This window comes from Anguilla anguilla, chromosome 12 (assembly GCF_013347855.1).
Source record: "Anguilla anguilla isolate fAngAng1 chromosome 12, fAngAng1.pri, whole genome shotgun sequence".
Taxonomy (NCBI): Eukaryota; Metazoa; Chordata; class Actinopteri; order Anguilliformes; family Anguillidae; genus Anguilla; species Anguilla anguilla.
In genome coordinates this window covers 31,132,613-31,155,385 of record NC_049212.1, presented here as the reverse complement: position 1 = coordinate 31,155,385, position 22,773 = coordinate 31,132,613, and the positions used below count along the sequence as shown (strand labels likewise).

At 42.3% G+C, this 22,773-nt stretch overlaps 1 protein-coding gene across 3 annotated transcripts; it reads right to left on the bottom strand.

Annotated features, from left to right (window-relative positions):
* Positions 1-846: 846 nt before the first annotated feature.
* On the bottom strand, positions 847-22,563 carry scn2b (sodium channel, voltage-gated, type II, beta). 3 transcript variants are annotated; one of them, XR_004761702.1, is made up of 6 exons: positions 22,274-22,562; positions 14,079-14,245; positions 13,206-13,416; positions 11,568-11,763; positions 7,504-7,572; positions 847-5,412 (listed from the first exon to the last, which is right to left on the bottom strand). XR_004761702.1 is itself a non-coding variant. In XM_035384640.1 (5 exons), the coding sequence occupies exons 1-5, from the start codon at positions 22,356-22,358 to the stop codon at positions 5,379-5,381; spliced, it is 693 nt and encodes a 230-aa protein (XP_035240531.1). In that variant the 5' UTR covers positions 22,359-22,563; the 3' UTR covers positions 847-5,378. The 3 variants fall into 3 exon arrangements, 2 of the variants coding, with proteins under 2 accessions (XP_035240531.1, XP_035240530.1); XM_035384640.1 differs by lacking the exon at positions 7,504-7,572 and having other exon boundaries at positions 22,274-22,563; XM_035384639.1 differs by lacking the exons at positions 847-5,412; positions 7,504-7,572 and adding an exon at positions 9,713-10,408 and having other exon boundaries at positions 22,274-22,560.
* Between the last annotated feature and the right edge of the window lie 210 nt (positions 22,564-22,773).

Here is a 22,773-nt window from a genome sequence, read left to right as displayed (position 1 = left end):
CTCAGAACATTCCAGTCTGTGATCTCAAGGAGAAAATATTCTGACAGGAGAAATACTCTGTTTCTGCGACATACAGCAACATTTCCCTCGAGAAGCTTATTTAATGAGTTTTCTTTGACTAACTGTACTGTTACCTACTCCACTGGGTACATCCCTCACCCATCTATAGCACTTCGGAGTCAGGGCAGTGTCAGCTGTGGATGATTACAGCGCTCGATATCTAGGGCACATTGATAAAATTAAAGTTATATGGGTTTGGATGATCTCCTTCTACCTCCTATCCCACAATGCACTGTGAAGCAGAGCCACGGAACTGAACACCTCTCTCTGTTTTCTGGTTGGCTTGTCCCCGGGGTTCGATTTGTCGAACAGGGGACACCTCTTATTTCTCACATTTGTGGAACTCTGCGGGACGTGAGGTAGGACCACTGAGACCAAAGACCCAGGTCACCGACAATTTCCTGGCTATTGAAACTGATGAGGGAAATGATGTCATAATATCTGCGCTTTCTGTCACAAATGAGCCCACATACACATGCCTCCAGGCAGATTTGTGGAATAATGAAACTAGATTAATCCTACCACAGGAATTGTGCATGCTTGATTAATTAGTCTGATAATTATCTGTTAATTACAGGATGAAGTGGGAATTAGACCATACAGTGCCCATTCCAGGTGTTGGAGATATGGACCCTCTCACATAAGATTAATACGGTACATCCACATACCATAGGAGTTCTATACTAAACAACAATGTAACAGTAACTACAACATCAATAGCAAGAACACTAATGAGATCCCAAATAATCATAATCACAATCACAGAAATAACAGTTAAAATTCAGAACAACACCTATCAGAAAGGACATGTACTAATAGGTGTTGTACAAAACTAAAAAAAATAAAAATAAAAAAAAGAAGAAGAAACAAAATGATACTGAAACTACTCTAAAGAAACAAAAAGTGAATCTGGGGGAAAGAGAGGGGGGAATTTTTTCTTTGGCAGCAACTGATGCAAAAGCAAACGGGAAAAACAGTGAGAAGTAAAGAGGTCAGCAGCAAACAGCCCAGCAATTAGCAGTCGGCCCCCAGATATGATGGAGCACTACTGGGTATTTTGGGCCACCGTGGGCCCAGGCTTTAGGCCCCACGAGTGGGAACTAGCAACATCAGACGGGCAGAATCACATTGTGGTACCCAACCATGCACACATTGACTTATGTAAACCTCCAGTATGCCAATTACACACTTGACAACTGGAAACCTTCACCCCTTCACCTCTTAGATTATTGAATGTACAGTGCTGCTGCTGCTGCTCTGTGTGTGTGTGTGTGTGTGTGTGTGTGTGCGTGCACGTGCGTGTTATCAATTGTTTAAGTCTCCAGGATATAAGTGCTTACAAATATATCTTACTGTACAATACATGGTCCCAAGCCTCAGTCAAGTTCTTGAATTTTTTCTTGCCGAAAAATCGTGACTGTGTGCTACTGCGCGTTTACAATAGCGATACATAAGTTTAGCACTGTTGTTAAACTTTCCTTGAACAGACTGATTGTGCATTAATAGGTTATTACAAAATACCAGTTTTAAAATTCAGAGTCTGCACAATCAAAAGTTGGCACTTGTCAATTGCAAGGTTGGTTGCAATTAGATTCCCATGCCAATGAATTTGCACGTACCCTAAAGAGAAATCTGCAATTAATACTTCCCTTTCTTATAACAATCTTCTTTTTATGCATCGAGGCTCAGTGCTATTTCAACATGTATTTTTCAATATACCGCCCCACTTCCAACTAAGACCATCAAAGTTGGTCCAAGTAAGCTGGGAAAGTAAGCTGGACGCCAAAATGGTGGACTCACTGACTAGTGGCTGGACAGTGGTTGAATAGCTAGTCATCCAGCTAAAACCAGCTAAAGTGTTGAAAGCACAGCTTAAACTATCTTGATTAGCTCAGCTTTGTTTATGCTGGAATGTTCTTTCAAGAATATATATGACAATTCTCTGAACAAGGCATACACTTGCAACACATATACACTGCTGGATTTTACCATCTCTGCGCATTCAAAGAATATGCCCAGGAAAAGATAGGAAAGCGGTTGACACCAAGCATAAAAAGATTACTCTGGTCAAATGCCTGCCTCAAATAAAACTTCTCCCTGGGTTCATTGAAGGTGTCCTCAAAAGCCCTAAATGAATGGCAATTATTTTAAGCCCTAGAAATATTACCTCTTTTTTTTTCAATAGAAAAATATCTGGCAGTAGATACTGATTGGCGATTCGCTGACCACAAAAGGGAGGCAGAGGTGCAGTTTCAGTCTAATTTAACCAATGGGTTGGCTCCATTCACCGGCTAACACGTCTAAGCTAACAGCATTGACACACTATCTGCAATGTCATCTGAAGTTCTACTTTCAATTTTGTGTCAGTCATAGTACAAATATTTCAGAGGAAAATGTGCAGAGCTTAAAAATTTCTTACATTCAAACAACAACAGTTAGTAAAGACACTCAGGACAATATTTAGCAATAGAAACAACAAAAACCTATAAACTATGTTTTTTCCCTTACAAAGTAGAAATCTATTTCATATAATCGAATCTATTTGTAAAAATGTTTTCATATTTTTGTCTCCCTGAAAGTGTGTGTGTGTGTGTTTGTGTGTGTGTGTTTGTGTTAGGGTTGCCAGATTTAGAAAAAACCGGACAACATGCGTAGCTGGAAGTGTAATTGCAGACAAAACCGGGTGCTGTAAGACCGGGGGGGTGCGGGGCGGTTGTGGGGGGTCGGGGTCGGATGGTGGACCAGGGAGTCACTGACAAGTGAATTTATTACAAACTACCATTACACTGTCCGGTCAGGACTACAAACCAGACATGCACATACATATAATTTGACAAACGGATATTCCAACCCCAACCGCTGTGTGTGTTTGTGTGTGTTTGCATGCATGTGTGTATGTGTGCGTGTGTGTGTGTGTGTGTGGAGGTAACGTGAGGGACAAAATGTCATTTTTGTGATAGGGCCTGAGCATATGACACATGATTGCTCATTTACTGATTCCCTGGAAAATATTTAGCATCCAGACTGGACAGTGTCATGCCTGTCGTTATGTGTGCTAAAGTAATACTTCAGTTTTAACTGCATGCAAATGTATTGTACGGACAGTAACACTAATAATACTCATGTTGGTCTATAGTGTACTTTATGTATGCAAGCAATGCAGGCAAAAAAATCAGCGTTGAGTTAGGGCTATTCTATATATCAAATAGCAGTTTTTTAAAGCATAATAACAATAACCGCTGACATAGACAATCATATAGACAATCTTTAGTTTTCAGTCTTTTTTTTCTTGAATATGTGGTGCAGTAGTAAACAACCAAATGTCAAAGCACATGTGAAATGTTTCCGGGCAAAAATGTTATCACTCATATCTTTTGGCTATTGATAAGACAGGCAATCAGCAGCAAGGTCGAGCAGCTTCTGTGTGATCATGTGATTTGTTTTTTCAATCACATAGAAACTGAAAGGCCTTGCTGCTGTCTTGCTAGCACCCAATGGGCCTTGGAAGTTTGACATAACGCGGAGCAAAGCCCTTACCCATATATGGGATTTTTCGGATCAAAGAAGAATTTCTCTATGGAAAAAATGAATGGGAGTTTTGCATGACCACCCCTGTCACAGTCTGTGATTTAAACTGACATTTAAAACATGGACATTTTTATCTGCACAGGCATACTATGCAGAATTTTGTTTTGAAAAAATAACCATTCCAAGGAATATCTATAATGCACTGGTAATCTGTCTCTGTGTGGGGAGGGGTGGGTGTGGCTACCGAACCTAGAATAGGTTCTAGCTATAGCGTGTTCTGTGGCGGCTATTCAAGCTAGTCAAAGCTAGCAAAAAAAAAAAAAGAAAAACGTTAAAGAAATTATCCCGCAAAAAAATAACAGAAGTAAAGGAAATTTAAGGAAAAACTTCAGGAAATTACTAACCAGTACAGCAACAATAACAGCAATAAAGATATTTAGTGATATATATGACTACAAAATTTGGCAGCTGGAAATACAGCTGTGTGTGATGTTGTGCAATGGGTCGCTAACCTCTTAGCCATCAGCAATTCATTTTTTTAAATGACACAAAAATTTGCATCAAAAATGTACAGCATATTTTGAAAGAATTAGGAAAATTCCATTTATTTCTCCCATAGGCCGTCTATTTTGTTTTTTATCCAAATGCTAAACCTGAAGGAAATGACAAACTTCTGAGGCCCATATATATCAGTGATGGGGTTTTTTTTTTTAGCCCAGAAGTATTTGACATGGCCACTGACGTTCAGTTGTTTACAGTCACATCAGGTGTGATTAAAGAAAAAATATACACCCCATGGTGGCCGGCCGTTATGTCGTTATTATTATAACACTTTAAAAAACGCGATTTGATACAGTATATTGCGCAGCCGCCCTATGTCGAGATCTGTAACCCTGGGGGTCTCCACCCAGAGAAGATCACATCAATGACACTTCCCTCTCCCTCGGTGTCAATCACACGCCTCCCACTTACTATACAACATGAGGCAAACTACAGGACTCACTGCGTTCACAGGGAAACCAGCAACATTTCCACACAAGGGAAAGTATGCATTGTGAGCTCACAGACACACACACACACACACACACAGCTCGCGCATATACTAGCTGTCAGTGAGAGTGGCCCTTCAACTTAACCCTAGAGTGAGGGGGGAAAAAAGAGAGGAAAATAAAAAGAGGGATTGAAAGAATCTGACCAAGAGATAGAAAATGAGTTAGGTATGTGTTTGGAACACATGCTCCTAAAATTGCCTACAGAGTAGAATTTGCACCCATTTCTGGCAAAAGTTGAGGAAAGCTACGGTGGCAGTATGTTCTTGTGGGGCTGACCCCCTTAGCAGGCTGTTTCCTGAATGTTTTCTGTTAGTCTGGGGCAGTCAAATGCTTACTGAAACTGCTGGAAGTACATGGGGGGGAACAGATATTTGGTGAGAGAAAACGGGAAGAAGCAGTCGTTGATATAAAAGATCAATAAGAAATGTAACAACAAACATTCTTTGTTTCAACCCATACCTAGTCCCAGATCAAAATGGCCCCGGGGAATTAGTCTGGGGGGAATGAATGCAGTTTGACGACCTTATGTTCCACCAAGTGATTTGGATCCTGTTGTCTTCTCCCATTTGAGGTTTTGCGACTAGGAGAGGAAGAGCCAAAATGGCGGCCAATGGTGGCTAGGGCCTCTGAAACGTGGGCACTGAAATGTCCTGCAGTGGGACCGGGCCAGAGAAGGGTAGGAGCAGAGGTGGGAGGGAGTTCAGGGTTTCAGTCACAGGACGACGATTCAAGCGAGGTCTAATACTTGTCTTCAGGCAAGGAATATACATGTCTAGGGGACAAAGAGAAACAGAGGAAAACGGGATAAAGAGCAAGATGTCAACATGTAATCAACCGCAATGAATCTATTAATCAACCTCATGTACACGACTGAAGTTATACGACACACCACAGAGAAGTACCACAGAACAATGCTAGCAGAGGTGATGAGTCCCGGGTTAGAATGAAGTCAGGCGGGAGTGAGGAATCAGACATGACTAATCAACTCATGATTGATTCTCCCCACTGGTGTGGCTCCCAGCTGTTCTCAAGTGAATGTGCTTTGCAGCCATCATTAGTGGCATGCAGGCCATTTACCCCAGAGTCTTAGCATACTGTAGGATCCAACATTAGTACTCACTTAGCCTTGCTTCCAGTGTGCATGCTTACCTTGGAATAGAACCACCATACATTACATTATCTTTGTAGACAGTGATGGCTCCTAGCATAGCATGCCACCCAGGATTCTAAAAAACTACCAGTACTGCTCTTGAATATTAAGAAATGATGACGATGATGATGAAAATGATGATGACAATGATTATTGTTATGATTAGTCTTAGTAGCAGTAATAGTAGTAATGATTGTATTGTTTGTATAATCATATTGTAACTGTATCACTGTTATCATCAGTATGTGTAATGTTTACTTAACTAAATCTAAATTGCAAGCTAGCCAGTTAGCTTGCTGTCACATATTATTTTTTACCTAGTTATCAGACCACCAGCTAGCTAAAAGATTAAACACTATCATTTGGGCTGGATTCTTTTGTCAAAAAATATTTATGAAGTATTCTGAATAGCTAAAGAGGCCTTTAGTTATATTTCAGCTGAATTGACAGTCAGTTAACTGTTAGCATGTCGCATGCGCAAACATTGAGTGGAGTGCAGATCTTTGAGGGAGGACTGACTGATGCCTGTACAGCAGACATGATTTTATGCTCACATTTTCTTCGTCTCGGAGGTTTACCAGCATTCACTTGTACAAGAAAGTGACCACACCAAGTAAATGGTAAATGGACTGCATTTATATAGCGCTTTTATCCAAAGCGCTTTGCAATTGATGCCTCTCATTCACCCATTAGTATTTGATATTAGTATTCATTCAGTGCTCATTCACCCACAAGTATTTGAAGCCTGTTGAACCGTGGTCATCAAGGCTCAGTCAATGCTTCAAATATAAAGCTTCAAGTATTCAGCATTGAATCAAAGCTTCAAAAGGAGTGAACCCTTTCCTAGATTTCACAGTTAACGGCAGGTGATTCAGGGGGGTGTGGCTCACAACAGAACAGTATGAGAACAGTGTGGTTTCCACAGACCCAAACACGCCCCCAGACACACAGACACACAGACACACACCTGTAACACTGACAACACAGCAATACCACTGGTCCAAAATGCAACACTCATTTAACTCGAAAAGGGGGAAAGGCACAGGGAGGAACGGTTAACATCAAACAGACTGCAGGGGAAGTTAAAACAAAAACAGAAAGGGTTAGCGCTCCACCTTGGACTGTAAAAAACACAGAGAAAACATGTCTAGGTTTCCTAGCAAATGCACACACAACCTTCCCACAAAATGAGGTTAATAATGTGACAATAACGTTAAGGCAATGTCAAAGGTTTGGCATGCACTTATCAGGTTGACTAGCCAGGCCGAAAATCCAGGCATCTAAACAATGAGAGTGTGCTACAGGCGGGGGATGTGCATTGACTTTCATAACACTGAGGTCAGTAGTATTAGCGATAGCAATGTTAACCAGCGATTCAGAAGCCAGAACATCTCGGACCTGATTTTAAAAAAAATGGTTATACAGTACAGATGGGGTGATTCCATTTTGACTGGGGGTGGTATATCCACAAAGATTTAATGGCCCCATCTGATTGGTTCAGTGGTATTGACTGACAGGGAAGCTGGTATATCAGAGAAAGGGGGACTAGAGAGTACCGGAATACATTATATGGGAGAAAGAGAAAGGCTGATGAAGGTTACTTTTTGGGAGGACACAGGAAAGGGGGGTATGGGGAGGGGTAGGGAGCGAGATTAATTTATATAAGCTGATATCACATGACCACCAAACAACGCTAAGCAGGAGTCATTTTACCAGCAGGAGGGGGAGTGGCCTCCATCAATGCGCAGGCCTCCTGGGACCACGTAGGCTGGTTATAGTTTCCTGGTTCATTTGCCCCGTACACACACACACACACACACACACACACATCACGCACACACACATAAACATACATGCACACACGCACATGAGCACATGAAACAAAACAAAAAGAAGATACATTTCTTAGAGAAGGTTCGGATAGTAGAGAGACTGAAATTCCACCCACAGAAAATCAAACAAAAAAAACTTTTTTTTTTGTTGTATTGATAATTTGCAAGTGCATTGGGTACACTTAGGTAAAGCTGGTTATAGATCCCAAGTTTATCGTATAGTTACTTCTGCTAAGACCATGGAGCCGAGCTTCCCATGCCTGACACTTTGACGCGTTTACTGCAGGGGGTGTGATGTGTTTAATACGGTGGACATTCGAAACGTACAGTAAGCACATAAAGATTTCGCCTTCATAGCTTATTCCACCTCCGCGGTTTAAAGTGAACAATGGGCTGACTAATTCAGCTTTGACCCAGCAACTTCAGGCAGAGCGATGTTCTGAGTCCAACTGATGCTGCCATTTGTTATTTAACCAATCATTAGCCATTCATAAACGAGGCAGTCTCATTATGTTTGTATTTATCAGATACAATAATCTGGATTCATTCTGCTAGCATCGGTTTGCCCTGACATGTCTAATTGTGAGTAAGACTGGCGTTAACTGGAAGTGGTAGATGTGTAAGTGAACAAAATAACCAAAATTTGTTACAATAAACGATGGTATCTTACGAGAAGTTAAGCATATTATTAAAAATGCATTATTCCATGACTTTGCTCAATTACTACCATATGTGTGCTGAGAAAAATGAATGAGTCAAGCTAAACATCGATCATCAAAACAATGTTAACCGGCAATCCAGCTAGCTAGCTAAGTAACTGACAATGTGCTATCTCAGTCTGCTCATTAGCACCGGCAACTTGAAAGCATGGGCCAGTGTGCTCAGCATGTACTGTGCTGCTCCATTTTTACTCTCTGATTTTAATTCAGTGAAACCATTTTAAACCAATTTATATGTGTATGTTTTTGAATCAACACATATTATAAAAAATGAAATGAGACTTGTTTTGACTTTTTTGAACCATTGATAATCAGAGCCTAGTTTCTCCTAGATTTTCTATGCTCAAATAAGTGGAAAGTTACATGAAAAAAGACGTGGTCCGATGTCCGTTACAACTAAACAAAAATGGTTTCCTAGGACTGTATTTTTGGTTTTTCAGAAGACAAAATACAGTATTTTCTTTTGATACATGTTTTAGAACCAGCATTGTATACCAGTTTATTTTGACACATATCTGAGGTAATCTGTATTTTTCTTTTTATTTTAATATATATAATTATATTTTTGATATATTTTGTCCATCTCTGATCTTGGAGTAGTCAAGGACTTTAAGCAGCTATAAGGACTTTAAAAGACTACAAAATAAACAGTTCTAAACTATGCTAAAATCCACATTACAAATAAAAAAAAGAAAGGGTTAAACTAAGAGCGGTAATTTTACCCTTTATAAATGTGTTATATAGGGAAGTGGAATTAGATTATGAGAGAAAATCACTGAGAGCATGGAACTCGTTGTGAGTGAGTGGCTGTTTCAGGAGGACTGTGGCACAATGTGATGCACACAATAGAAACCAGAGAGGGTTTTTTTTTTCGAGCTCTACTGCAACCAAAGACCTTTTGCTTCCAACAAAATGTTAGCATTCTTTCTGGGCCGCATAACTGGAAGATTGAGGATGTCTGAAATATGCTAAATAAAATAGGCCTACTACACTAAAAAATGCTGGGTTAAAAATGGGGAAAAGATCACCCATGAGTTGGGTACATCTAACATTGGTCAGAGCGATAACCCAACCTGCTGAATTTAAGTGCACGTGTCACAGTACTCCAGACTCATTAGGTCAGGCATTGTTGGGTTATAATAACTCAGTGCTGGGCTAGTGTCATATTCTTTCACCATAGCATTGATCATTATAATGTGTATATTATATAACCAATCTACTGTGCTATAGGTTGGGTTATGCAATCGACTCATGTGTTGAGTCACACTTTTAAATACCGTTGGCTTAAAATGGCTGCTTGCTATTGATAGAGTAATTGTACCCCCATGCCTGCCACCACAATTGCTATTCTAAACAACAAATGACAAAAAATTGTCAAACAATATTTTTTTTTATTTAAAGAGTGGAAAACAAATAGCTAAATACACAGTTCAATACATAAATATAGCATCTTCCTTCTATAACTGTGTAACATTTGTGTAAAATCCTTACATAGTAAAATACATTTTCAATATAAACAGCAACAAAGAAAAATACATCTATATTTATTAAAATACTTCTAAAAAATGTTGTAAAACAAACTAATGATCCGTACATCTAGTGATCCATTTCCCTTAGTGCTGAGTGGCAAAATTCGTATGTAACAGAATATACAGTGCTGCACAATATTTAGCAATAAAAAGCTTTGACTTTATCCAACAATACCCACCGTGCAGTAATAACAGCTAGTGCCCCCTTACTTGAGATGAACTATTCACGCTTTTGTGTATTTTACAATAAATTCACTTTAGAACTGTAGCTACTCAACAGTCACAATAGTCAAATGTCTTGCTGACCTAAAAAGCCTACACATTACCAAACAACTTCAGTCAGACTAGCAGTCAGCGTACTAGCGTACAACGTTTATCCCACTACCGTGGCAACAGAATGGTGTGGCTGCTCTGATTACACCCGCAGATCCTGTAGTTAGGCCTAGTGCTGGAACTTGACCGCGGCGTTCTCCGGATAGCAATGCACTATGGGACTCCAGATTTCTGACTTTTTGTTGCTTCGGGCTTCATCATTAAGCTACAATAACAAATTGGAAATGCTTTGCCTCAAATCAGCGTTCCATTCCCACAAAGTCTGTCATGAATAATCAGAAATATTTTTAAAACTCATGTTTCTGCTGGGGTGAGATGAGTAAATTGAACATCCACAGCCTGAAGGGCTCTATATCAGTGGCTAATCAGTAAAGGCAGGGATGAGCTCCTGCAAGACCAGCAGGCATGTCAATCTCCAGTCCTGGTGGGTTGCAGTGTCTGTGGGTTTTTAGTTATTTTCATTCAGAAGCCAATTGAGGCTTTGGAAACAAGCTGTGTGGACATTCAACAACTTTGTGTGTGTGTGTGTGTGTGTGTGTGTGTATACGGGGCAAATGAACCAGGCACAGTATGTAAAAGTGTAACAAGCTCAGTTCATCACTCAAAGTCTAGTTTAAGTCTAAAGAACTAAAAAGAAAGCAAAAAAAGATGGGGAATTGGGTTTTCTTGATCCAACTGGTCGTTATAATCCAGACAGAGCAGTTTTTGGAAAGCCCTGTGAGGTATATGTGATGTAGCAACAATATGAACAACCCAGCATTTTTCAGAGTACGTTGTGTAATGCAGTGGTTCTCCAACTCGGTCCTGGGGGACCCCTGCGTATGCTGGTTTTCATTCCAACCTCAACAGCAATCCCAGAAATTTAACAGGGGTTCTGGGGTTCCAGAAAGGGCCAGTGTGGGTGCACACACCTGATTCTACTAATCAATCACTAGAGTCATTGCTAAGCACCTTGATTAGTAGAATCAGGGTCAGGTGCGTGCACCCACACTGGCCCTTTCTGGATAAGACTGGGGACCCCAGCTCTAAAACATGAAAAGCACCTAATTAACAGCTTGTTAAAATTCTGGGATTGCTGTTGAGGTTGGAATGAAAACCAGCATACACAGGGGTCCCCCAGGACCGAGTTTGAGAACCACTGGTGTAATGGGTGAAGGAGAGAAAGAAAGAGAGAAAGAGAGAGGGATGAAAAAATCCCTCAGAGAGGGCTATAGAGAGAGTAAAGTGAACGGACAAAAGAGAGAAATAAGCAGAAGGTACCAAAGGCAGTACGTATAAAGAAAAGGAATGAGAGAGAGACAGAGAGAGAGAGAATGTGAGGAAGAAAGAGATGGAGAAAGAGAAAGAAAGAGAGAGGTTCTCACTTGGTTCCCTCTTCGGCACCCCCTTCTCCGTCCGTTTTCCCCTCCTCGTCCGTCTTCTGCTCATCGGACAGCGGCTCCTGTTTCTGCTGCCTGCGTATGCACTTCACCACCACCATGGACAGGATGAGCAGGGCTAGGATCCCCCCCACAGAGGCCCCAATCGCCACGGCGATGGTGGAGTCCCGGGGGGGCGGCACTGTGCATGGGGTGGGTGGGGGTGGGTGGGTGGGGGGGGGCACACGGTTGATAGAGATGGAGGTTAATGAAAGGGATGGGGAGAGGGGAAAGGGTAGAGCAAAATTGTCAGGAGATTTAGGAAACGGTCAAGCACAGAGAGTGAGTTTCCGTCAAGGGAAAGGGTTTGACAGAGAGAGGGAGAGAATGACAGAGAAAGCAATGAATAAAGGGTGACAGGTTGAGAGGGAGGGAGAGGCAAAGAGAGAGAGGGATTATAAATGTGTAGAAATGTACGGCTAAACTAGATTTAGCGTGCTCGGGCCATTACAGCTGCCAGGGCCCGGCCGTAAGTCACAGGTCCAATCAAACCCAGGCCCCAGTTATTAAACTGTCATTTAACCAGGCTCAGTTTTAATGGCGAAGGCCTGGTTGGTCGTACAGGGAGAGGGGCCTGCCTCCGGGCTGATTTAAAGCTTGCAGCGCTCTACTGCGGAGCCGCCGGGAGCAGAGGAGAAGCAAGATGGCGCGCCCATCAATAAGCCAGCACGGGAAGCTGCTGAGTCATCACCACTGTAGGAATTTCTTAACAAAAATGATGGTGTTGAAGATAAAGATAACATACAACAGGAGTCAGGAGCTCCTTTATATAATTTAATAATACGACTGGTCGGGAAGAGGTACAAGTACGGTCTTCAAAAATATAAAGTCCAATATGTGAGTTTATATAGTTTTCAGAGACAAAGAACTGTCGTTCCAGCCTATGAGATTTATGTAATCACCATATGCAAAGATTCCATTTAGCCAATCATCAGTTAGGATCAGGGAGTCCATACCAAGGCTGACCATGCAGGCCTAGAGGTCCTCTAATCCCCTAAAGCACTTGATATATACCACAGCTGGAGTCTATGTCCTCTAGCTTACATTGCAACAGGAACATGGCATGGGGTGAAACAGCATACACTTAGATATATAGACTTTTAAAAGTACACTCTAAGAGATACGTTAATCAAGTTAACATAAGATATATCTATATGATATTTTATATAATTGCTTACATAACATTTTCTGTAAGTCATCTTTTTAATCATAACCCATCACCACCATGGCCTGGCAGCCAACTGGGGCGCAAACCCTGGGGTTTCAGGGACCGGCGAGGTCCGTCAAGCTCTCAGCAAAGATGGCGACCTTCAACCTTCACGAGGCAATGTCAATCGGTTAACTCACCCCCGCTTAGAAATCTGCATACCGCTCCCACCATTTCCACGTGTAACCGATTACCTAGCTGACCTGAAAAGCAATTATCATTTTAAACCTACCCAAAGACCTTTTTTATTTCGCCATCTTTAGCGACTTGTACTGCTAAATCCAACAAGTTAGTGCCCCAGAATGTATACTGTGTCTCCAGCTCACTAAAGAGAATGAATATGAATCCCCCCCCCCCCCCCCCCCCCAAGTCCTTACATTCTGTGAGGACGGACAGCTTGATGACTCCATGCCCCTGCTGGCGGTCGGGGGGATTGCGCACATAGCAGTTGTAGATCCCGTTGTCCGCCAGCTGTATGTCGGAGATGGTGACGGACACGTCGTTCTTGTCCAGGTTCCCAGCAAACAACACCCGGTCCCCAAAACGCTCCGTCTTCTGCGTGGTCATGCGGTGTTTGTAGGTCATGAACTGAGGACATATTAAAGGATGAAGTGTGTTGAAAGAAAGAAAGAAAGAAAGAAAGAAAGAAAGAAAGAAAGAAAGAAAGAAAGAAAGAAAGAAAGAAAGAAAGAAAGAAAGAAAGAAAGAAAGAAAGAAAGAAAGAAAGAAATATGGTCACTATTAACCCATCGAAGTGTAGTTTTATCAAAATTCAGGTCAGTGTTGTAGAACCCCATTGCTTGTTTTACACTGGCCGAGTACATTTGAGCCTTTTTAGACATGCATAAACTCTCTCAGGCTCCGTCTGAATTCTCTGGAGTAGCATCCTCTCCCCCTTCCTTCATTTCTAGTTTTAATGATCTATACTGACTCCTGATCAGCCAGACAAGGTTTCCATCATGCTGCCTGCACCTCTCCCTGCTCTCAAGATCAGGTGAAGCAAAGAGGGATGCCACTTTAGAGCTTAATTACTTGAAACCCCCATCCATTTGGGACAAAATCCTACAGAACCGGTTAATAAATGTGAGGTCAGAATTATGATTCCCTCAAAAAAAAGAAAGAGAGAGAGAGAGTCTACAGTGAGCCTGGAGAGAAGCCGGGAGGCATGCACAGGAATGGAAGATGTGAGGTAAGGGGGAATGAGGCCAGAGGACTGAGAGAGAGGGGAGGTCAGACGGAGCGGGGCCCACCAGCTCCTCCGTGTCGTTCTGTGCCTCTTGGTAGGTCCAGTTCATGGCAAACTTGCTGGGGTCCACCTTGTAACAGGAAGTGAAGGTGCAGGACAGCTTGACCAGCGTGCCATTGAGGGCGTTGAGCTGCTGAGTCACCAGAACATCCATGCAGGACGCGGGTGAGCCTGGAGAACAGCAACACCACTGGCTGTCACTCAGTCAAGCGCGGACACGCCCTCCTCATGCACTACTGAAAATCATTACCTTCATCACTTCAATGAACATATTACTTTACAGCAGTCATTGACATACTTTGTGAAACCGTTACAACAGTTGACACACTTCTTAAAAATGTTACTTTACAGCAGCTGTTGACACACTTTGTCCAGTGGTTACTTTACAGCAGTTACTGACATAAAAGGTGTGCTAGTTCCTTCACAGCTGTTGACACACTTTGTGTAATAGTTCCTTCAAAGCAGTTATCCACATACTGCATGCAGTAGTTCCTTTGTAACAGTCACTAATAAATGTGGTGCAAGACAATGTATTTTCAATGGGATTTGTGACACCCCTTGTATATGTATTGCTTAACCTCACTTACACACATTGTGAGTGCGTTAGTTCAGAACACTGCACACACCCAATGCAGTAATCACTTTGCAACAGTTGACCCACTAGCTCTGCACCATTCCCTCCCTCTGCAGCTGGGGGTTTTTGTATTGCTGGACGAGGTCCTGCTGTTGCTGCAATCATTCTCACATCAGACTGGACCACTGCAGTAGCAGCAGCAGCAGCAGCAGCAGCAGCAGCAGCAGCAGCCTCCTCTACACCCCCATCCCCCCTGTCCCATCCCATCTCAACCTCCCCCCTCCTAGTCTCTCTCTCTCTCTCTCACTCACTCATATTGGGCGTTCTAGCACTGCAGTCGCCCCCCCCCCCCCAGCAGTAGCAGGTGTCCTTTGGTGATACTGCAGCACAGCGCCTGTTTTTTTTTTTTTTTTTTTGGGGGGGGGGGGGCGCTCGGGAGGGAGGGAGGGGAAAATAGAGAGCAGTGGGAGGGAGGCCCGCTCCCAGTCACATGCTCGCTCTCACACACGCACTATGCAACACTCGCTCTTGCGCTCTGTGCATTTCAAACGCTCTCCTCCACCCCCCGCCCCCCCCCACGCCGCATTGGGCGCGCGCTCAAAATGGCGCTTACCGTCGCTCGCTCGCTCGCTCCCGCGTGCACTCCCACATAAGCGCCGAGTCAGCAGCACGGGGTGAGGAGGTGCGCTCCTGCCCCAAAGTCACCCCCACCCACCCCTGCGCTTCTGCGCACACCCCCGTCCGCACATGCCGGCATGCGCAGGACTCTCCCGCTGCACAGCTGCTGATATCACAACCCAACCAACCTCAGGAGATCCTAAATCAATCAGGGGACTTGCTGTTGCTGCAGTTAACAATAATGGCAAGCCCGCTCGTGTTTTCGCTTTTGTCCAAAGGGGGAAACCTTTGCAGAACTGGTTAAGTGCGAACCGTTGGTGAGCGTAGAGAGGGGAGGGATTCGTCAGCCAGTGACTGTGTGTCTCGCTGTACTGTCTCCTGACATGTGGGGTAGGCCAATCAGGGAGCTGTCTGCATTGTGCTGGGGCGGAGTCTCTGTTTCCTGCAGGGCTGCTGTGTTGCTCACAGCCAAATTCATTAGTCAGTGAAAATCAATAGCTGATCATGTCCAAATGACCCACCTCTTGTGCCTTTCACAGTCGGGACTGGTGCAGGACATCAAATACAACAGTATATCACTACCCCCAAGCCCCATCCCCCTCTGCACCACCCTCCCCTTCTCTTCCCTTCTTCCACACACCCCACCCCTCTCTCCTCTCTCTGCCTTTTTCCTTTTTTCTCTCTCTCCACAAACTCAAGGTCACCGGAATAACTTAATGACAAGGTGTTCTGCACTGAGAAATCATCTGTTTTCAGTGTCCTAAAGTGTCGAACACACACATACAGGCACACGCACTCGCACGCGCATACACACACACACACACAATGCACCAAAATAATGCACTCAATCTTACTCAGCTCCATAAACATCTACCAAAATCGCTCTGGAGTGCATCAGTACTGTATAAAAATATTTTCCACTGGAAGTAATAACAAAAGAAGAATAAACAAAAAGATCTTCCGATATAGAGACAACAGAAAGGTAATAAAACCACATACAATTTGTATCTATTAAAAATGCATAAAATGTAGCACACATCTGCCACAACGAGATCATTTATTTGTGTGTAACAAGATGAGAGAACTAATGCCAAACTATTAGCAAGATGCTTATGATCCTTGAGAGCATTAATAGTCACCGTGTTGAGTCAACCAGTTTGAACCATTGTGACCACAGTGACCATAGTTTAGCCCCTGAACACAGTGACCATAGTTTAGCCCCTGAACACAGTGACCATAGTTTAGCCTCTGTACAGTGACCTTAGTTTAGCCTCTGTACACAGTAACCATAGTTTAGCCTCTGTACACAGTGACCATAGTTTAGCCCCTGAACACAGTGACCATAGTTTAGTCCCTGAACACAGTGACCATAGTTTAGCCTCTGTACACAGTGAACATAGTTTAGCCCCTGAACACAGTGACCATAGTTTAGTCCCTGTACACAGTAACCATAGTTTAGCCCCTGAACACAGTGACCATAGTTTAGCCGCTGTACACAGTAACCATAGTTTAGCCCCTGAACACAGTGACCATAGTTTAGCCCCTGTACACAGTAACCATAGTTTAGCCCCTGAACACAGTGACCATAGTTTAGCCCCTGAACACAGTGACCATAGTTTAGCCCCTGAACACAGTGACCATAGTTTAGCCCCTGAACACAGTGACCATAGTTTAGCCCCTGAACACAGTAACCATAGTTTAGCCCCTGAACACAGTAACCATAGTTTAGCCTCTGAACACAGTGACCATAGTTTAGCCCCTGAACACAGTAACCATAGTTTAGCCCCTGAACACAGTGACCGTAGTTTAGCCTCTGAACACAATGACCATAGTTTAGCCCCTGAACACAGTAACCATAGTTTAGCCCCTGTACACTGTAACCATAGTTTAGCCCCTGAACACAGTGACCATAGTTTGGTCTCTGTACACTGTAACCATAGTTTAGCCCCTGAACACAGTGACCATAGTTTAGCCCCTGAACACAGTGACCATAGTTTAGCCTCTGTTAAGCAGCAAGAAGCGTGCGTGTGACACTTGCGCAAACTGTCTTTTCAGAATCCAACCAGTGCTCTGACTGGCACTTCCCTGCAACTAGTCTCTGCAGATAGTGAGTGCTGTTCGGGGGACAGTGGGTGCGCTCAGCTCCCGGTCGCTAGGCGACGTAGCGGCAGGGTGGAGTTTTCACTCCCGGAGGGAAGTTGCCAACCAGCCCGCTCGAATGCAGTGCCATTCAAGCAGTGATGTCATACCCTCCCCGGTCTCCTCGTGATGCGAGGGTTTTAAGGTCTTGGGGCTGAAACCAGTTAAAGACCCGTTGCAGAATGAATGCCGATTACATTACATTTATTTAGCAGACGCTTTTATCCAAAGCGACGTACAAAAGTGCATATCAAGGTCATTGGAACAACTACAAAACACAGGTTCTGACTATAAAGTTCAATACTCTATTCATACAGTTATTCATAGCCAAGAACACAGCTCAGTTCACACAGTGAAAATTATTCTGACATTCTGGTAATGGAGAACTGTCATATTGCACATTATCCCATGTAGCTGAAGGGTGTTCGCTGGGATACAAGGTCATTGGAGTAAATACGAATGACAGCTTTCATAGTGGCCGCCAAGTCAGCATTTCTGGGCAGGCCCTCCAGTGAGTGGAGCATTCTATAATCACTTTTTTTTCTCTTCCTTACTTGTATGTTTGATACTCTTGTTCAAATTAACTAAAGGATTTTACTTTTCTCATGTTGATATGTTCAGTTTTTACCAATCAGGTGAAATACCAGCCTATACTCCTATACAAGGGTGTCTAAATTATCCCATTCCCAACCCCAAAGTCTCAAAAATCTACTTGACTCACAAGCGAGGAGAAAACCAAGTTCACCTGTGTTGTAGGAAAACATTTTTGCAGTAAAACAGAAATGCTCCATGCCACAGATGAAAATATATAAACGACACAGACAGGCAACACATTCTAAATGTTTTTTTCGTAACTTACGCACAACTTGGAAACCTCGCGTTCTAATGGCTGCCGCATTCTTCGCTGCTAGTAGGTAGATCGGCTCGAGAAACGTTGCTCTCTACTCCATCTAGTGACTAATCCTGTAATAGCAGCTCGAGGAGAATACGGGTACTATGAGGCCATCTGCAGCTTCCTGTTGTTCGTTAGCGTTTGCCACAGCCTGCGAATGAACCCCATAAAGTACTGTATGTGGAAGCATCCTTTACTCAGTCATCACTCTTTTAGGAAGTTCTTTTCTCAACGCTTTCATTTTTAATTATTGTCTTGCAAGGTGTTCATTATGAATCATTTGGTTTAGTCCGATACTTGGTCGTCTCTGAAAATAATAATAATAATAATAATAATAATAATAATCAAATTTAAACACACACACACGTACATATAGGCTCCAGCACCTCCCACAACCCTCACCATGAATAAGCGGGTATAGATAACGAATGGATGGATGGATATTATTTATTTTATTTTATTTAAAAAAAAACATTTTTAACCCTCCTATAATGTTCAAATTAACTAACAACTTTTATGTTTGGGGTCAATTTGACCCCAGAAATATAAACCTGCAGAAAATAATTGTAACTGAAAGTGTTACCCAAGTTTCTCTCTCAGCTACTTTAGGCCTTTCTACTGACCATCTTAATAGCCCAGTAAATAAAACATGACTCCCCCATCCTCCCCTTATACATCAAGTGTTGATTTTATATGACTATTGGAAATATGCAAATGACTGTACAATCTCATTCATTGACCTGAATTGGAAAACAAACTATGTTTTAGTGTTTGCAGGGCTTTATGTTGGTATTAAGTGCTCATTAAAAAAGAAAAATAACACTAGGAAAGAAACACACCTTTTATTATCAAGCATAGTAACATTTTATGTTCGGGGTCAATTTGACCCCAGGAAAAAATATTAAAGATGTCAAACATTTCAAATGTTTAGGTTCAGAAAACACTTCAGAACATTAATAACTAACACATGACAGTTATTCAATAATGAAGAAACACCAATAAAAAGTAAATTAGTCACCAGAATTCAGTTTTGATAAAAAATGAACATAACAGCTCAACTAGGTACCCGTGGGTATCAATTCTTCATTCAGACGAGATAGGTGCAAGTTTGTCACGCTCCTGTCGACCCTGCCTTGTTTCCCTGTCATCAAAGCGTATAATGTGGGAGAAAACATGAAATGTCTCCAGAGACATTGTGGCTGGAAAAATTGCCCTACCAGTGTCAGCATTCCAAAGGCTTGCTGTTGCTTCACCTTTTGACTTGTACACTCCTGCCAAAATAAGCAACCCAATATAGGATTGCTTGTGGGTCACATCCAGCTCTTTCCAATTGTTACCATACACACGCCTCTCCTCTAAGTTTGTCATCTCAAGAATATCCTTTTGCATTGATGGTGTTATGAAGAGTTCAAATGCAGACTTTATGTCTTGTACATGACTGCTAGCATATCTGGTGGGGCCTGGAACCATTTTGATGATATTAGCAGCACAAAGTCTACCCAGTCTTTCAACTGGGGATCCGGATCATAGTAGTTCTCCATTTTAGGAAGTGAACATGTCAGTTCTTGGTGGTTGAGAGATGACAGGAGGTTTTATTGGTGGTTGAGAGGTGACAGGAAGGTTTCTTGGTGGTTGAGAGATGACAGGGGGGTTTCTTGGGGGTTGAGAGATGACAGGACGGTTTATTGGTGATTGAGAAACAACAGGAGGGTCAGAATGTGGTATCTCAAAGGCTTCATTCTCATCATCAGAGGAGGATGCCACATAATCAGGGTCCTCCTCAACATTATCCTCAGTCTCAGACATATCCTCATCTAAATCACTTTCACCCTCCAAGATCTGTGACAGAACCTCAGTGGCAGAAAATATACGCCTCTGTCTGGTGGTCATTTTCAAAATCTTTAGTTGAGGCACACATGCAAAGAGAAATGGTTTAGAGGGCTGTGTGTGCAGCCCTTATTATAAGTTTGCCCCCGCCCCCATGTTGCAAGAATGATCAGAGATCTCGTGGGAACTATGTTTTCTCCTCACACACACACGCATGCACTCACTCTCTCTCTCTCTCTCACACACACACACACACACACACACACAAATTAATGTGAAAGTGCCCTCAGCCAACACAACAAAACAAGATCAAAATGATGGTTTTATATAACAATAGAGCTTGGGGTCAAAATGACCCCAACAACACCGATGCGTACAACATGTGTACAGGACATTGAAAATAATTTTTTCCGTTAATTTCATGTTTGCCATGTTTTCCCCATAAAGTTAGGAAAAGTCATGAAATATCTAGCTGAAAAAAAGTATGGTAACAAGTATGGTAAACATTGAATGGGGTCAAATTGACCCCAAACATAATAGGAAGGTTAAAGGAATTTCAACAGTGAAATGGGGGCTCCCAACTAAAAAGGCTACGTGAGAAAGACAAACTACAGTCTGAAACCAGAGCACCAATATCAATATAACTGCTGAAAAATACGCTATTCTTCAAAATAGCATTTTAATGGAAATGCCAGTTTTACCAATACTAACAATAAACAATAACAACAATCACGCGCTACACATTAAATATATAATTAGTATTCAATACATACATGCATAACATACTGCACTCTAAACATAAATACTAATTGAAGGAAAATATTTTAATATATTGATTGAATTGGTAGGCTATCAAACTATAATGTTCTTCAGAAACTTATTCATAAGGCAGCATTACACGTGACCATTTACATTTACTTACAAAACCATATATATATATATATATATATATATATATATCATGCATATTACAAAAAGGAAACGGGTGACGTATTGCCCTACTTTCAACAGCAGGGAACTATGCAGAGCATATTTCTTCACAAATAATTTGACGGATAGCGCGGTTAACCATTTCAGATGCGTGCCACTCTATGAATGGGGGATATCATCAATTTGAATGAGGAGAATACAACAAGATAAAGAATGTGTTCTCCTGTCCAGATGTTCTAAACAGCCATCACGTCATAGACCAGAAGGTGTGGGGAAAAACATGTAATCACGCAACTCGTCAAGCTACAGCGCCAATATTTGCTCTTTCTATGCGATCAATTTATTTGTAAGGGGAGAATAAAATACAATGGGAATTGGAAAGTCCAGAGAAACAAGGCAACGGCAATAAATACTGCAAACTGCAGGTAAAAGACTCAGTTACAAATAAGCGTAACTGGTTGCTAAGCAGATTTGACACAGGAGTGCCTAGATTATTGCGCATCTACTGCATCGCCTGGCGCAGTAGCTATCACTGGTACCAGATTAATACACAAACGTACAACAAACCCACACCAGTCATCATAACTGGTCGCACGGAATTATTTTACCAAAAGTAGGTCAACCTTTTACCATAAACGTTGTCATAAATATGCGCTCTATATAGCCTAATTAGTATAGTATCTCAATAATATCGCCTGCGATAACCTATATGCGCTCGAGGCGACAGCGTTAAAGTCCAAGTTTATTTAAGGGCGGTAAATCATAATATAGTACAAAACGTACTAGTTAGTTATATATGGATGTGCTTGTGTACTACATGTTTCTTGTAAAATGCCTGAGATCATGATTTTAACGTGAGACAAGGAAAATCTGAGAAATTATATGGGTCGTCCGAGCTAGAGGGCCTCCCTATACACACCCTACCCAAAACAAACACACATATACACACACGCACGCACGCACACACACACACACACGTTTATAGTTATTACTATATGGTATTATTTTTTTGCCAGATCAACCATCAACTATCATTAATATACAGTAGCCTACACACCTTCATGCACTCACTAACAGGCTATTCTACGTGTTGCACAAAAATCACTTTCCGCGCGGTTAATACCCGAGATGCAAACGCGCGAGTGTTCATCTTTATTCCCGTGGTTTATTAGTCTGGCTAATAGTGTAGACATAGCCGATAGCTCTTTTTTGTACTCACCCATCATAAGAATCCCCAATCCTACAATGATCAAGTTGGCAGTTGGCATCCAGGATGCGCTTCGCGTTGTGGAAGATGAAGACATTTTGTGTTTAGGTTTGACGTGTTCTTGCACACAGTTAGGTTACGTATAAAGGTTGCTATCTTTCTTGCCTTTCGATTAAAAAATCATTAACAAAATAGGAAATAGTGGCATTATTTTTTCAGTGCTATAATATGGCTGGCAGTGACTGTAGCCGAGGATAGAGTTGATCTTACGGTTGTGGGTGTCCCATGAAAAAGGCGGGGTGGGGGGGGGGATGTTTAAATAGACATTTTCACTCTGCCTCTGGATGCCCCTCCCCCCCAATTAAAATTCTGGAAAAGATTATGCATATTACGCTAAAACCACATAATCCACAGTCTCATTACGGCATGCTATGTCTAACTGACCTATTGATTAGGTAGGTGACAGGTTTTTAAATAGCCCGACGCAGGCTGAAGACCCACGTCTTCAGACG

Coding starts and splice junctions, on each gene's coding strand:
- scn2b (XM_035384639.1), bottom strand. CDS start 22,358: ATGTCTTCATCTTCCACAACGCGAAGCGCATCCTGGATGCCAACTGCC. Junction 11,764..13,205: donor GCTGTCCGTCCTCACAGAAT/GTAAGGACTTGG, acceptor CCCCATGCACAG/TGCCGCCCCCCCGGGACTCC. Junction 10,409..11,567: donor GGTGCCGAAGAGGGAACCAA/GTGAGAACCTCT, acceptor TTGTTATTGTAG/CTTAATGATGAAGCCCGAAG.